This window comes from Phasianus colchicus, chromosome Z (assembly GCF_987193195.1).
Source record: "Phasianus colchicus chromosome Z, bPhaCol1.hap1.1, whole genome shotgun sequence".
Classification (NCBI taxonomy): Eukaryota; Metazoa; Chordata; class Aves; order Galliformes; family Phasianidae; genus Phasianus; species Phasianus colchicus.
Window position 1 is genome coordinate 46444654 of NC_143476.1, and position 15445 is coordinate 46460098.

The 15445-nt window shown below is 39.5% G+C and overlaps 1 protein-coding gene across 1 annotated transcript in view; it reads left to right on the plus strand.

Annotated features, from left to right (window-relative positions):
• The first annotated feature begins 2217 nt into the window (after positions 1-2217).
• SRFBP1 (serum response factor binding protein 1) overlaps positions 2218-15445 on the plus strand; it is a 67630-nt gene continuing 54402 nt past the window's right edge. Inside the window, exon 1 of the mRNA XM_031610127.2 lies at positions 2218-2419. Coding sequence (XP_031465987.2) covers positions 2390-2419 — 30 coding nt within the window. The 5' untranslated portion in view covers positions 2218-2389. The remainder of the gene's footprint in view (positions 2420-15445) is intronic.

Genomic DNA, 15445 nt, shown 5'->3' on the forward strand with positions numbered 1-15445 from the left:
TTTTGGGTTGTATTTTGGCTCACTGGAGAAACGTCACCGATCAGCCAGGGGTAATGTGGGAATGGGATGTTCTGCAGTTAGGACTAACAAGATGAGTCTTTTATGGTCTCTGCTGCCATCTGTTGTCCTTTATCGGAACTAGTAATTCTTTCTGGCATTCTCTTTATTCCAACAAAGGGGGGTCTTTATTAGTCCTCATCACTTTTCCTTTAGGTAAAGTTTCCATACTGATGCACGCTTAGTAGGTAGATTAAGTAATTAACAAGTACAAAGGCTGCAGCTTTTGTATTATAGGCAAAAAAGCATACTGAAAGGCTATTCTGTTTTGCCAAGAGGCTCTTAGTCTAAGAACAACAGACTGATCAAGTATCAAAGAAGCCAGGGCCTCTACACGAGGTCCAACTGTCTCACTCTTGGATCAAAAGGGATGTAACAGATACTCCCCTCCATCCTCCTTCCAAACTTATCTCTGTCTAAGTATGAGCAGGTGTCCAGAAAGCAAGGTAAATTAATTAATTAATTAATTAAAATTAATTAAAATTAATTAGCAATATGTTATGTATAATAATATACAAAACATTATATATTTATTATATTTATTATATATTATTAATAATATATACATATATTTATTTTGTTATATATTATATATTGTGTATTGTATATTATATATTACATATTATTGCATATTACGTATTATGTATTATATATATTATATAATTAGATATTATTATATATTTTATATATTATGCATATCATAAATATATATATTTATATAAATTAACAATTTATGTTTAGCCAGTATCTGTATGTTCAGTTGAGTGTCAAGAAGACTGTGAACCTGAAATACCCAGCCAATGAGGAACCACGGGAGGAAGAAAGAAGCGTTGGGTCCCATCAATAATGGGACATAAATGATGTAATCCTTTTTTCTGAGCGCTATTGCAATTGTGAATAAAATCTGTTTTATCAGAGACGCTGTGCTGATGAATTCTTTGGATGTTTCCAGCAGGAACTGGGAACAGAAATGAAGTATCAGGACCAGTTTTTATATAACCAGTTTTTATATAACTGAGAGTTCTAATCATAAACTCTTTTGGTTTATGTTCATTGTTCCATAAACATAGGTATTTGTGGAAACTGAGGAACTGTATTGTTTGATTTGTGGGTTTGGAAGGGAATGGAACAAACTGGGTGGTATAAGAAAGTATAATTGTTAACGGTATGTTGAAGCATAATTGAGGGTATGTGAAAGCGTAATTGGGAATACAAATAGTGGAATAGTGTAAAAAGGCAGAAGGGTGAAAGGAAAAGTGAGTTTATCTGCACTGGCATGAGAGCAACCCCTGCAGAATGCTAGGAGAGTGAGAGTGAGCCAGGGCCAGAGACTGCTGCTGTAAACAGCCTTGCTCACAAAAGGGGATTGGGGCGCTGAAAGTGAGGATAGCCCTCAACTGCAGAGAGTTAAGGAAACCCAAAACCTCAGTGTTAGCACTGGAAGCCTCTGGAGGGGAGGAGGTTAAACTGAAACAATGTTAGTCGTTTCTGCAATAATTTGAGTTTGGAAAGTGAAAAAGGGTTGGGAAAGACACAAGCTGAGGAAGGCAAATCATGATGAGCGCGAGGCGTAACAGGGATGTTACAGGGACGGAGAGAGGTGAGTGATATGGGAAAGCTGATTGAGGAACAGAGGTAGTAAGGAAGGGCAGCAGCTGCTAGCATTGCTGTGCTAGAACAGGGCCCGAGCACCCAGAGATGCCCTCAGAAAGAGGTGGGGGGGGGGGCTGGAAGAGCCCAGGGAGGGCTCAGTTCCTGCTGGACCGAAAGCAGTGTGCAAACTGCAGGAAATGGGACAACGGTGGAGAAATCGTACCGAGCTGAGGGGGAGAGAACAGTCTCTGACCTTTTGGGATCAAGGAAATACAGGCTGGGAAAACAAGCAGGAACACATAAATTCTTGTACGTGAAGGAAGGCCCCGAGACACAGCACAGTTCTGTGCGCTGATGGGGACCAGCTTTACTGCTGCAGATTACGTATTAAAGCAGGAATAGATCCAGAGGTCTGGAAGAAAGGACTGGCCGTACGCACTACCCCACCCGTTTGGAAATAAGACCCAGCGCTGCAAGGGGCCTTCAATGCCGCACCACAAAGCACACCGCCCACCCGCCGCACCCGCGAGACCGTAGAGCCCGGATGGAGAGAGCGACCGGAAGAAGCCAACCGGAAACCGCACGCCTAGGCGGGGCGGGAGGACCGCGGCCTTCGAGATGTTGCCTAGAGCGGCTCCAACCATAGAGCTTCAGCCTGGAGCGGCCCCCCCGTGGAGCGAGCGGCGCATGCGCCTAGTTTTGCTCCGCTGTGTCGGTGAGGAGGCGTGTGGACTGCAGCATGGCTCCGGTGCTGAACCTCAACAACGAGGTGAGCGGGGCGCGGAGCGGCTGGGGACGAACAGGGCAGAGATGGGCCGTAGAGGAAAGGGAAGGGCAGGGCCGGCCCGGCTGTGAGGCGCTGCTGCGGTGCCTGTTCCCCGCACCTTGCCACGGCTCAGCCGGGCCGGGCACGTTTCCCTGCAGGTGGAGAAGCTGAGCGTGGCGAATCGACGCCTCAGAGTCTCTCCTGTCTTCTCTTTTAGCGGGCTTAATATTGCTTTCATGCTTTATAGAATGAGTAGCGTGCTGTATTGTGGTGTGCTTTGGTTGTGGCCAGAGTTACCTGCTGTGCACCTTTAAACATGGTAATTCTGCTGCATGTGTTGTACCAGTTCCAGCAGGCACGAGCACTGTGCCTGGGTAACTCATTAAAGTCGCTATTCATCATTTGCAAGAGAACTAGAATTGGTGCTTATTAATTGTTCTCAAATTTGTTAAAAGCAAGCCTTATATTCCAAGCACATAACAGCTCCGAGGGGGTGATCTGCAACTCAGGAACTTAGGGAGAGGTAACCTGTTCATCAGAAAATGTGTAGTTTAATGTTATATCAGATGCAGATATCTAGCTGATTACAAGCCTTTGGTTCTTGTGACTGCCAAATCAGGTCACATGTAAGCAGCTTCACACTGAAGCATGCTATGGGAATTCTAAATAAGAGCATTTCATTCCTTCCTGAAGCTAGGAGTTGGTTGTTAGCTTTGTAAGCTCTAACTGAACGACATCAGTTATTAAAGAGAGAAGCTCTTATGGGAAGGACTGGAGTAAGAAATGGTACTTGAATGAGGAGCGGCCAAACCATTTTTCAGGAAAATTATTTTAGTAGTTTGTGTAGAGAAGATGGACCGGTTTCAGTAAAGACACTGGTGATGGTTTTATTTCTCACAGCTCAGCTATCACCCTGTAGCAAGAAGAAACCAGAAGTTAGTTCTCTGAGAGATTCCTGAAGGGGTGAACTTGCATCAGAACATTCCAGAGACAAAAAGTTAGGCACTGTATAAAACACATCAATTTAAGACATTCTATAGTGCTGACTGAAATCCGTGCCATCAGCCCATTAAGAGGGACAACACATCAAGCTGGTGAAGAGTAAGAGCCGCATCTTTCTGATGGAGACCTGCTGTCTATAGATCTTTTTTTTTTTTTTTTTTCCATTTATACAACTTATCATAAAGAATCTCTAGTGTATTGTCTACTGCAGAAAGTGGTCATAAAATTTTATTCACCAGGATAATCCCCTATGTATTTAACTTCCTGGGAAGCTTTTTTGAGTTTGTCTTGCTGTTAAGAAATATTTATCTTTCTGTGATAAAATTGGGATGTAGCATGTGAGCATTAGTCAAGTAAATGTATTAGAACTAAATTTCTCTTTCATGCATTTCCAATTTGGTAAGGGGTAATATTAATATGTAAAAATCAGTTTTATACAGTGCACCCGTTAGATTGTATCAAACAGACATAATGGCAATTCTAGCAGAGAGAAATTTAAGTTATATTTAAATGGCTAATAAAAATTGTTTCATCTTATCTGGATTTACAGTAGTACTCTAAGCACTTACAAACTTGCTTATGTTATACTTACATGTTTCTAATTTTAATTTTCATAATGGCAGGCTTCTGCTATTAATTAAGAAACTATGTTGTCTATGAAATGGTAGATTCCTACAAGATTTTAGGATGGTAGAATTCAATTTGTTGTTAACCAACTAACTGGAAGATCAAATAGTTCAAGAATTGCATTTTTCAGGTAACATCAGTTGATACCATACATAATGTTGACTCTTATTTTCATTAATTCTTTTTGTATGTTTGTTACTGGTTTTTAAAGGAGCAAATAGTTATTAATCTCCAGAAACAACTTCTGCAGTGTAAGTGGATTAAACTGTTTTGGAATAATTAAAAGCTGTATAAATAAGATATATTTGTTTATTTTTGTATGAGAGGAATGAGCAATCACTGTTGGAATAGGGTCAGTTTATTCAGAGACAGGAATATTCACTGTCATGGTGAAAACATCACAAAACAGAGAAAAACAAGTTTGTGCTCCTAATGGACAACACAGGATTTGTTGCCACTATTATCAAGAAGTAAGATGTGGAAGTGTCTTGGAATGACAACAATGCAGGTATTTGATTGGGTGATTATTTCCCTTAATCACCAGAGAATCTTGGAAGAAATTATATTAATATTATGAAAACTTTATCCAGGGAAATGAAACAAAAGACTGTAATGTGTCTCCTTTCTTTTTGACAGTCTTTGAGTTAATTTGGTAATTTCAGAGAATCACAGAATCACAGAATCGTTGGGGTTGGAAGGGACCTCCGGAGATCCTCGAGTCCAACCCCCCTGCCAAAGCAGGTTCCCTACACCAGGTCGCAAGTAGGTGTCCAGGTGGGTCCTGAATATCTCCAGAGAAGGAGACTCCACAACCTCCCTGGGCAGCCTGTTCCAGTGCTCCGTCACCCTCACCGTAAAGAAGTTCTTGCGCACATTTGTGTGGAACTTCCTATGCTCCAGTTTTCGGCCATTTCCCCTTGTCCTGTCTCCACATACTGCTGAAAACAGTCTGGCCTCACCACTCTGCCCCACACACCTTAGATATTTATAGACCTGGATCAGGTCCCCTCTCAGTCTTCTTTTCTCAAGGCCTAAACAGACCCAGATCACTTAGCCTTTCTTCATAGTGGAGATGCTCCAGGTCCTTCACCATCTTTGTGGCCCTCAGCTGGACTCTTTCCAAGAGATCCCTGTCTTTTTTGTACTGGGGAGCCCAGAACTGGACACAGTACTCCAGATGAGGCCTTACCAGGGCAGAGTAGAGGGGGAGGATCACCTCCCTCGACCTGCTGGCCACGCTCTTTTTAATGCACCCCAGAATGCCATTGGCCTTTTTGGCCACAAGGGCACACTGCTGGCTCATGGCCAATCTGTCATCCACCAGGACACCCAGGTCCCTCTCTGCAGAGCTCCTCTCCAGCAGGTCATCCCCCAACCTGTACTGGTGCATGCAATTATTCCTCCCCAGATGTAAGACTCTATGCTTGTTTTTGTTAAGCCTCAGCTGGTTAATTTGGAGAGGAGATCTTGGAAGTCTTTTAAAAGGTATCATTTAGATAGAAAATAGTGCACCCATGGAACAGCAAATTCTCCCAGTTCTTCCAATCTAATGGCGAATGAAAATGAAAAAAATTTAAATGCGATTACTGTATAATTGCAGTGTGATTTCATGTGAGAAAATGTTTTTTTTGTAGTTGTTTTTTGTTTGTGTGTGTGATTCAGATATCCCATTTCTGTTTTTCTATTGCATCTTGAAATCTATGCCCAAGGCAGACTAGGAGGTAGAGAATTATAGAGAGAGTAAAGGTTGCAGAAAGTTAAAGTCAAGTCAAGTAAAGAAAGTAAAAATGTGAAGGAGTTCTTAAGAAGAGGAAAATAGCGTTCTTTTTACTGCTTTTCAGTTTCTGTTTGTTTAGAGGAAAAAAAACAAACATAAATTGAACAAGATGAAAAGATGAGTTACTTTTATGTATCAAATGTATATGGCTGTTTTTCTGCCATGCTTGTGTACATTTGGCTATAATTGCATTCTCATATTTAATTTTATAGGCATACACACTGAAGGAATCCTTAAAAATATTGCTGTGTGATGTATGTTTCTTATTTTAGAGAGGATTTCAAGGATTTTCAGGTATCACAGAATAGCTTGCTGTACTACAAAATGCATATGAACTAAACTTTCTGGAAGTGTTTGCTAGGTGGCAGCACATCATCAACAGCCATGGACAAAGGAAGCCTAAAGGGAGAAACCACATTTCATGTGAAGAATTATTTTGGTTGATCAAAAGTATACGGGACTATGAAGCAGAAGCTTGTGAATGGAAACCAAGCCAAGTTTACCTTTTTTCATTTCTTCACAGTCTGCAGATGCAGTTATTGCTCTGCTCTCCTTTTTTCTCTTCTTGGAATTCACTGTTGGTTACAACTACTTCACAGAAGTAAGCCTCAGAAATCACATGAGCTTATGTAAATGATCTCTGTGTGGATGCATTTAAAACATGTAGTTTTAATACGCATGAGTGCTGTAAGGGCCAAAGTGGTGTGTTAATAAGTCATTGTATTTTGTGAAGTGTGTTTAAATCTTATCAGAATTCAGAGTTGTTCCTATGAGTCACATAAATTGACTTCTAAAGCTGTGCTATTTTAAACAGTGGAAGCTGATGCCTAGATAAATGCTTATCCTCTGTTTGAAGTGTTTCTGTTTTGCTTAAAGACAGGGTCAGTATAGAAGTCTATCTTGACAGTAATATGCATGCACACAAATCTTTTAGTCTACTAACTGAAGTGCTGATTAAAAAGATTCTGCGTGAAGAAACCCAATATTCAGACTCAAAGTGGTGAATTTCATTCAGCAGTTTTTTGGATCCCAGAACTTTGAGCTGTGATATTCTGTGTGGCAGCACTCAGGTTCTCATCCTTCTTTGTTTTACAGCTGTCAACTTCTGGGTTATCCAGGCTGGAACGTAATCTGGGTGTGTGGCTAGGCCTTCAGGCTGGTGTGCAGCAGAGTAGAGTCTTGCAGTGTAGTTGCAGGAAATAACTTTAGCATGTGAAGAAGGACTGAAATATGCTTTCTGAAGCATTTGTAAAATCTGTGAAATCTTGTGAAATCTGAAGATTTGTGCTAAATCCGTAGTTCCATGAAACTTGCATCGTTTATCACAGCACAATTGGAGGGAAGCAGAGTCCAGATATGGGTTCTTTTTGAAAGGTGCATAAAGCGTAAAATATTTATCCATGCTCGTCCTTAACAGATAAGGTATTTGTTATTGATGCAGTAAGTCTAGCATGCTGATATATAGTCACAGAACCATGGGTTCTGGAAGGGACCTCTAGAAATGATCAAGTAAGTCCAAGCCCCTGATAACACAGATTCCCTACAAAAGGTTGCCTAGGTCAGCGTCCAGCCATATCTTGAATATCTGCTTAGAAGGAGACTCCACAACCTCTGGCAGCCTGTTCCAGTGCTCCATCACTCACAGGAAAGTTCTTCCACATGTTTGTGTGGATCTTCCTATGTTCCAGTTTTTGGCCATTACTTGACCTTGACCTATCACAGAAGAGTCTGTCCTCATCGAATTGCTACCTGCACTTTAGGTATTTATAATCATTGATCAGATCTTCTCTCAGCCTTTGCTTCCCCAATCTGAACAGCCGCAGATCTCTCAGCCTTTCCTTGGGCAGGAGGTGCTCTGGGCCAGCGATCGTCTTTGTTATACACAAATGTCAATTTAAAATGTGCCTCAAGTGAAAAGGAAGTTCTGTCATTCAATAGTCACCATTTCTGCAGAGATATTCCAGATAAAATGTAGTTTGAGACCACTCCAGGGTATTTATTAAAGCTGTTACTTAAGCTCTTCCTTACTTTCAGTCTTCAGTGTTTGACTGCCGCATCACTCAGATGTGATTTGCCTCCGCATGTTTCCATTAACATTAGATGACATTTGAGGCAAATAATTCAGTATTTCACTGTTGTTTTTTTTTTCCACATTTTCAACAGTAATAACTCGGACAGCTCTTAACATTGAGAAGTCTTTAATTTGAGGCTCTTTGTGAAGAATTGTTTTGCTGTTTGGTGTGACATCTTCAACACGTGATGTGCAATTCTCAGACCGATGTCAGGGCTGCTGGACTCACTGCTTCAGGACTGGAAGCTGCTCGCTCTCCTTGTTCCTCTCTTCTAGCTGCATGTCCTGCCTGCCTCTGCCTTCCTGCCTGTGAGCATAATTCTTGGTGAGGTAGTTTGCTGCTGCTGGGTGAAGTTAGCAGAGAGCTGCAGCGTGGGCCTGGGGCTGGATGGCTGGGAAGGGAGCAGTGGGTGGGAGGAGATGGGCTGTGCCCCTTTCACCGCAGCGGGCTGCTCACTGACTGTGGAGTGGCTTTGTTTAGGCTGTGGCATTTCTGTGAAATAAACAAATGGGAGAGCATTTGACCAGCAAACCGAAATGGGATGATTGTATGATGTGCAGTTGAGTGGTCTGACAGGTGTCTATTTTCCTGAAAGTAACTACTGACCAGTGTTATAGGAGCATGACCACTAAGGGGTTCCAAAAGCCCTAAAGGCCAGAGGAGCCCTTAGATCTGTCTAATCTTGGTAATGAGTACACTGAAGAGTAGTTACAAACCAGCATGAAGGAATCTTGTCAGTTTACTATTATGCTTCTTTTAAATCTATATTTATCTTTAGAAAATGTGAACAGTAGTATCTTAAGGGGACTAAAAAATTTGGTCTCTTACCCACAGGAAAAGAACTCTTAAAACAGGTTTTAGCCTTCTAATCAATAAAGCAAAGTGTAATTTTCTGGAGTTGTATTTCCTTATATATATTCTGGAGTTGTATTTTAAAAAAATTTCTATTTTTTTAAAATCAGTTTTCACTGTCAAACAAACTGATGTGAGCATTCAGTTTTTTAGTTTATTTTGTCCAAATAGCTAATGTTACCTAAGGAATGTTGTGATACTTTAAACTACATTCCTGGACCTTCTTGCTAGTGATAAAAAAGAATTCTAGACTGAAACTTTCAGAATGACTGAGTGCTGTTAGGCATTATGGTATTTAAAACAGTCCAAAATGCTGGGCAGCCAGCCCAATGCGGTTATCCAAGCTTCTCTTTGAAATAAAATAGCTGCCCTGAAAGATCCATTTTGTGTGCTGTCCTCTGGGCTATGTGGTGGACCTAGGAGCTCCTTTAGTGCAACCTAATATTCCCGTATGCCGACTTAGTAGCTGACTAAAGGGGAAGTGAGGCATGAGCTGCGGTATCTGACTAGTTGTCTGGTATTGGACTGAGCAATGAGATGGCTTATTGCTGGAAATTCAGAATACCATGCTCTTTTTCAAGGCATGTGTCTGTCTGATGAAGAAAATGCTGCATTTTTGTGTAACAGCTTAGTCGTCAGAAAGACATTATGGTAGTTAGAAGACTGCTCTGTGGTATCCTGTTCCTCAGACTGAGATGAGCTGAATCCTGTATGTTCAATCACCAGCAGAGTGCACTAATCACAAATACAAACAGATGCTAGGCTTCTGCCTAGGAAAGAAGGTCGGCTGTATGTGTTAAGGGGAGCCTGGCCATAAAGTTAGCCAGTGGGAATATTGCCTTAGGAAAAGTTCTTGGCTGTGCTCCAGAGGCTGCTTATCCAACAATTAACATAGAATACATGAGCTCCCTCAGAGGAAATAGTGGAACTCGGGAGTATTTACTCTGAAGAAATTCTTCTTGCAGCTCTACAGATGAGTTCCATTTTAATATTTTGTCTCTGGCTCATGAGTCTTGTTTGTTCCGGCACCATCTTAGTCTAGTATGCAGGTCAAGCCACTCTCTTTAAGCAGAAGCGGTTGTCTTGGACTCCTTCACAGTGAAAACATTCTGTAATTTTTGGTTTATCAGTGCCAGTAAGTGCTGCAAAACCCAGTCTGTTCTTCAGATGGTGGACACCAGTTCTGGCAGAGTTTGGAGCTACCTGCTAGTATGGCCAGCTTGTATCAGACAGACCCATCCCTCTTGGACAACCAGAGTCAGCTTTAGTTTAATTGCTTCAAAATTAATCTTTATCTGAGTGCAAACACTTAATATTCTTTGGGGAAAAGTACAGGTGCCTGGAATGTTCTGTTGCTGAAATTGAAGCTGTTGGCAGAGTTCTGGCATGGCCAAGATCTGCAAATTCCAGGTTTATGCATATTCTTAAATTCATAATTGAAGAGGATCATACTGTCTCTTAAATGTCACGGAAATCAATCTAATATGATTATTGGAAAGATATATAAAAAAACTGTAAGAGTTTAAAAAAAAAAAAAAAAGACCAAAAAAAATTACACAATACAAAACCAAATAGCTAATCTATTCCATCATTTTTTTCTCAATACGCTGGCAAATTACTACTTCTGCTGTAAATTTTAAGTCTCTGCAAAGTTAGAAGGCTAACAGTGCTTTCTCTTTAAACTCTGGAGTACTTGAAAGCAGTCATATTTTAGCTCTATGGAAATGCATGTAAAAAAATTTGCATTCCTTCTGTTACTAATAAATAATTCTAAGTGCAACAGTTCCTTGAAGAAGAAAAACCTGTGCTAGATTGGGCTTGAATTCCGTTTAAAACAGTTCAAGTGTTAAATTACTGACATTCTTTTACAGACCATGTAAATGTCCTAAGGAAAAGGTCTTTTGAAAGCTTATGAAATTTCCAAACTTATACTCTGTGAGATAGAATTCTGAGGAGTTGTGGCTTTATTTTTTCTAGGAACAGTTCCAGCAGCTATTTCTAAAGTTTCTGGAGTTGCCACATCATCAGTTACACTAATAAAAACAGCAAATTCTGATCAACCATTGACACAGATTTTCTTTCAGCAGATTACGGAAGTGATTAAGCATGGCAAACTGTGCTTTTTGGCAATATTGTGTATAACCCTTATCAAACTGTTGTACTTCAGAACAGAAATGAAAACTGTTTTGTAGCACAAGTGGTTTATATAAAGTGTGTGTGGTAGGCCACGTAGGCTAGCAAGATGCTCTCATAAAACATCTGTGGTTGCTTGGTGTGGTAGTGTACAATAATGAAAAAAACATGCAAACAGTCATGGGAAACTTTAACTCATATTTGAAAGGAGCTGTGAGATACTTGCAGTGCACACTATGCGATCAGATTTAATAAATAGGTGTATTTGCATACTTAAAATGTTGTGGTTTTTTAGAAATGCTTTTTATTATAGTAAACGTGCTTAATTGCTTGGTGCTGTCATTGCAGATGTCTTTTTACAACCTCTGCATTACCAGGCATGAAACTTGCTGCTAACTGAAAAAGAAGAAAGGCTGAAATGAGGTTAAAGGAAAGTGAATATTATGGTATTGGATTTTTTTTCCCAATAGATTTTTAGAGCAGGGGGGAGTGTGCTAGAAGAAAAATAGTAATCAGTTGTGAATTCATTGTGAATTGATGGTTGGTGTAACAGTGATACAATTCCTTTCAGTTTGTCTTGTGCTAATGGAGGTTAGTGTGTAAATAAAAGAAGTTTTTCAGTTAGGGTTTTTGGCACAAAAACGATAAGCTGCTAAGTTAAGTGACTCTTTGATTGCCCTTTAAATCATATTTTTAAAAAGGATTTAAAAATGTGCTTACACTTTAATGAAAAATTACAAGTACATTACTTACTGTCTTACAAAGGTAGGTCACAGTAGTGAATGTTTATCCGTGGTGCATTTAATACCAAATAAAATGTGTGTGTGTATTCAAAATTTACTTAGAATTTAAATCAGTTACCATGTCTTTACAGTGCAGATATTCTGTTTGTCTTTATTCTGTAATGAGCATGTAGACTAAAATTGAGTCCAGCAGAGTATTTCTGTAATGGCTCATACAGAACTTCCATTTAAATCATCAGTAAGCTTGATACTGACCAGAAATAAACTGGGGCCACTAATTCACTAATTAGAGTATGACATCTGGAAGTCTGGTTGGAGTCTTTCAGTTGTGTTGAAAGCTAGTTTCTCACAGGCTGGAAGACTTGTTTATAGTCTAGCAAACATCAGATATAAAGTGGATCTCGGCAGTTGAACTGGGCGACTGCCAGGTTATGATTGGATAGCAGTTTGGTAGGATGAGAAGTTGGGTTGGAAGGTCTTTAAAATTGAACAAAATCTCAACAGTGCATTGTCCTGTTTGAGAGCAGAAGTGAGGAATACTCCAACAGAAGCAAGAAGCTCAGTGTAAGGGATGTCATGTTAGGGACTTCGTATTTCCTGTGTTTAGGCTACTGTGTCTTAAAGTGCAGGTAAGGGTAAAGCTGTTTAAGAAACAGAATGCCGTTTTCTGTTTTGGCTTACTTAATTTCTGACTCAAAAATGAGAATAATACAGTTTCCAATAAAAGCCTCCCAACATTCTTTTAAAATGGCTATAAATTTCTCTTTGTCTTCATTATTTCTCTTCTTTTTGTTCTGCAGCTCATGAGTTCATAGATCAGTTCTCTAGTTTCTGACCTTGATACTTTCAATGGAAAGGGAAGACTAGCCAGCAATATAAAGCTGACTGGTGGCAAACAAAACTTCTTCCAGTGTCTATAGCTCTTATAGCTTTTCAGACTAAAAATACTGAAATAACATTTATTTTGTCTTGAATGAGAGTGTTGAAAGAAAATCCACCCCTTTCAAAAAGTTACTTGAAGCTAATGGGCAGACAGAGAAATGAGATTTAACATAAGCAATACCTGCAGTGTATAACTGCCATAAAGCTACCATTAAATGCTGGATGTGTATATCCAAATCCTTAAGCGTCCAGCAGAACAGTTTCCATTATATTTTTACCCACCAAAATGCATGAGGTATTCAGCTTATCAGAATTTTTGCTGTGGTGGTATGTTCGTGTTTTCTGGAAAGTGCTGTGGCTCTTTGCAATGATACGAAAAGATCTCTGAGTGAGTCTGAGGTCTTGCACAGATATGCTGATGGACTAATGGATGTACTGGTTGCATGAGAAGCTGTTTTGAGTAGCAGCTGGTTCAAAGGAATGAATAAGGGATTTCATCCAGAGGCAAAAATCTCTAGAGGACTGCTGCAAAGGAAATAAGTAACATAGGAACAGGATAGCATAACTTAAATTTAGTTGCATGATAAAACAGGAATTCCAGACGATATAAAGCAGAGGGCAGTTAAGGTGATCGCTCGCTCTTGAAGTGATTTAAAAATAACCGGGATGGTGGAAGGGCAGAGAGATGCAACAGCCTTTACAGTGAGCATTACAGAGACAGCACTACAGGTATTCCAGCTGTCAGAAATGGTGGCTGGGTAATGTGTGTCAGAGGAAGAAATAGCATAAGAAGCAAGAGAGCTTATGAAGGGAAATGCGTGTATTTGGTGTGGAAAAGCTGGAGACTGAAGAAGTAAGCAGCAAGCTTCGGGAGATAAGAATGCCTCAAAGGAGCCAGCACTGGATGTTGGAGAGACTTTATGAATGGCTGAACAGTGCACATACCATGGCTAAAATAGGTGGATACTGTGAGTGCTTGTCATGTCAAAGAAAAGATTTTGGAAGAGCTTTACTGTGCGTTTAGAAATTGTGAGGTACACTGGGATGGTTACAGTATCTCTTAAATCTGGCAGCTACCTGATGAAGAACTAATTGCTTGAAGGCGTATTTGTTAAACAGTGCCATCCAAATCTCTGGCAGGTGTATTTTATGCTCTGTATTCGTTATATTTTTTACACCTGTCCTTTTCCCCAGTTTGTTTCGTCACAGAGAAACATCCAGGAACAATACAGATTGTTAGATGTTTCTTTTTGTTTTTTTCAAGCAAAGTTAAACATTTCAATTACGTGACTTTATAATATATATGTTTACTAAAATTTCTTATCATTAAATCAATTTTATTAACTATTTTGATAGTTTTTGATGCTAACGCGTGTAGAAAGTTACTTGTCCATTCCTAACAGAAAGAATTCTTCCTCTCCTTCCAAAAAGACTGAAAAGTAAGCTATACAAGGTAATATCATTAAAATACGTAGGACCTCACTTCCTGTAATGAGATTTAATTGGCCTTACCTGTATTTACCATGTGAAAGTTTCTACAAAAAAAGATAAATTGAATAGACATGCTAGCATAAATCATCTTGTGATTTATACTCATGGAAGAGTAGTTCTGTGTGTCCAGTGGGATACTTTGCTTCATAATCTGGCAGGCAAATAATACTGACGCATATCTGAAAGGAGAGAACCGCACCTCACTTGTTGGTGATCTCATTAGTCATTGACACAGGCAGAATATTCATCCTGACTAACTTAGAAAAGTTGGTAATGCAAACTGAATCACCTTTTTATCAGCAGTTATCAGAGTGTGGTAGGCCATGACTTTTATCATTCACTAAGAGAACTCTCACTTTTAGTGTTGTGCTCACGGTGGGTGGCTTTGTGTTGGGGACAACATAGGGCATTTGAAGAATCTTACACTAGGTGTAACAGTACATTATTAAAAGGATCTTAAAATCCTCTTTTGTTAGCACTTTTTAGGTAAAAATAAAGAAGACATTTTTCATAAGAGGACAAGGGCTAGACCATCTTACTGAACTAGACATTTCTCAATTTTTTTATTCTCCTACATTCCATGACCTACCTCTATTTATCTCCTGTATGATGCTTGATTTTTTTGCTAGGGTACTGCAAAGTATCAAGTATCAGACAAGAAGTTAGAAACTTCCAGGGTTGCTGATTGGAGACAGGAGAAATAGTTAATTTAGACTACGGGTTGCCTAATAGGAATTCTTTCAGCTTGCAGGATTTGTGTAGTACCATGAGTGCTTCCTATTCCTCCATCTCCAAAATGCAGCAGTACTGGTGATACTTACTCACATGATGAAGATTTGGTTGACCTGAATTGTGGTTTACTTCTGTCTAAAACTAACTTAAATGCAATATTTTGAGTTTTATTTTACTAGTATGAATTGGTAGTTGAGGCCTTTTCCTTTTTCTGATGCGATTTTTTGCATATTTAAAGAAACCTTCTATCTTTGGTTTCCCAGTCTTTTATTCCTCTTCTTATACATATGGAGGAGCTACCAAAAAAGTAGTTGAGGTGTTTGTTTGGTTTTTAATTTCATTTCTTATCTTCCATAGGAACAGAGAAATTGAAAAGTATTAGAAGACCTAAGATGTATTAATAGGTATTTGTCCAGTGTGGTGGTTACTTTGCTGATACTTGCATTCAAACAATAATGTGGCTTGATTTTACGTTATTAACTTGAAAGCATTTTTCTTGTATGATTTATTTGTGTTTGCATAACAATTGTACGGTGACAGTGAAAAGAAAGTCTTAAGTGGGTGAGTCTTGTTAGGAGATGAGTGGTTGTGCTGAATGACATTTTCACAAAAATACTTAGTGCCTTTTCAGTTATTATTAAGAAATGGATGTTTGCTTGATGTTGCTTAATGATAATCTTTCGCAGACATTCTTCTCATTCCCTGGCTTCCCTGCATG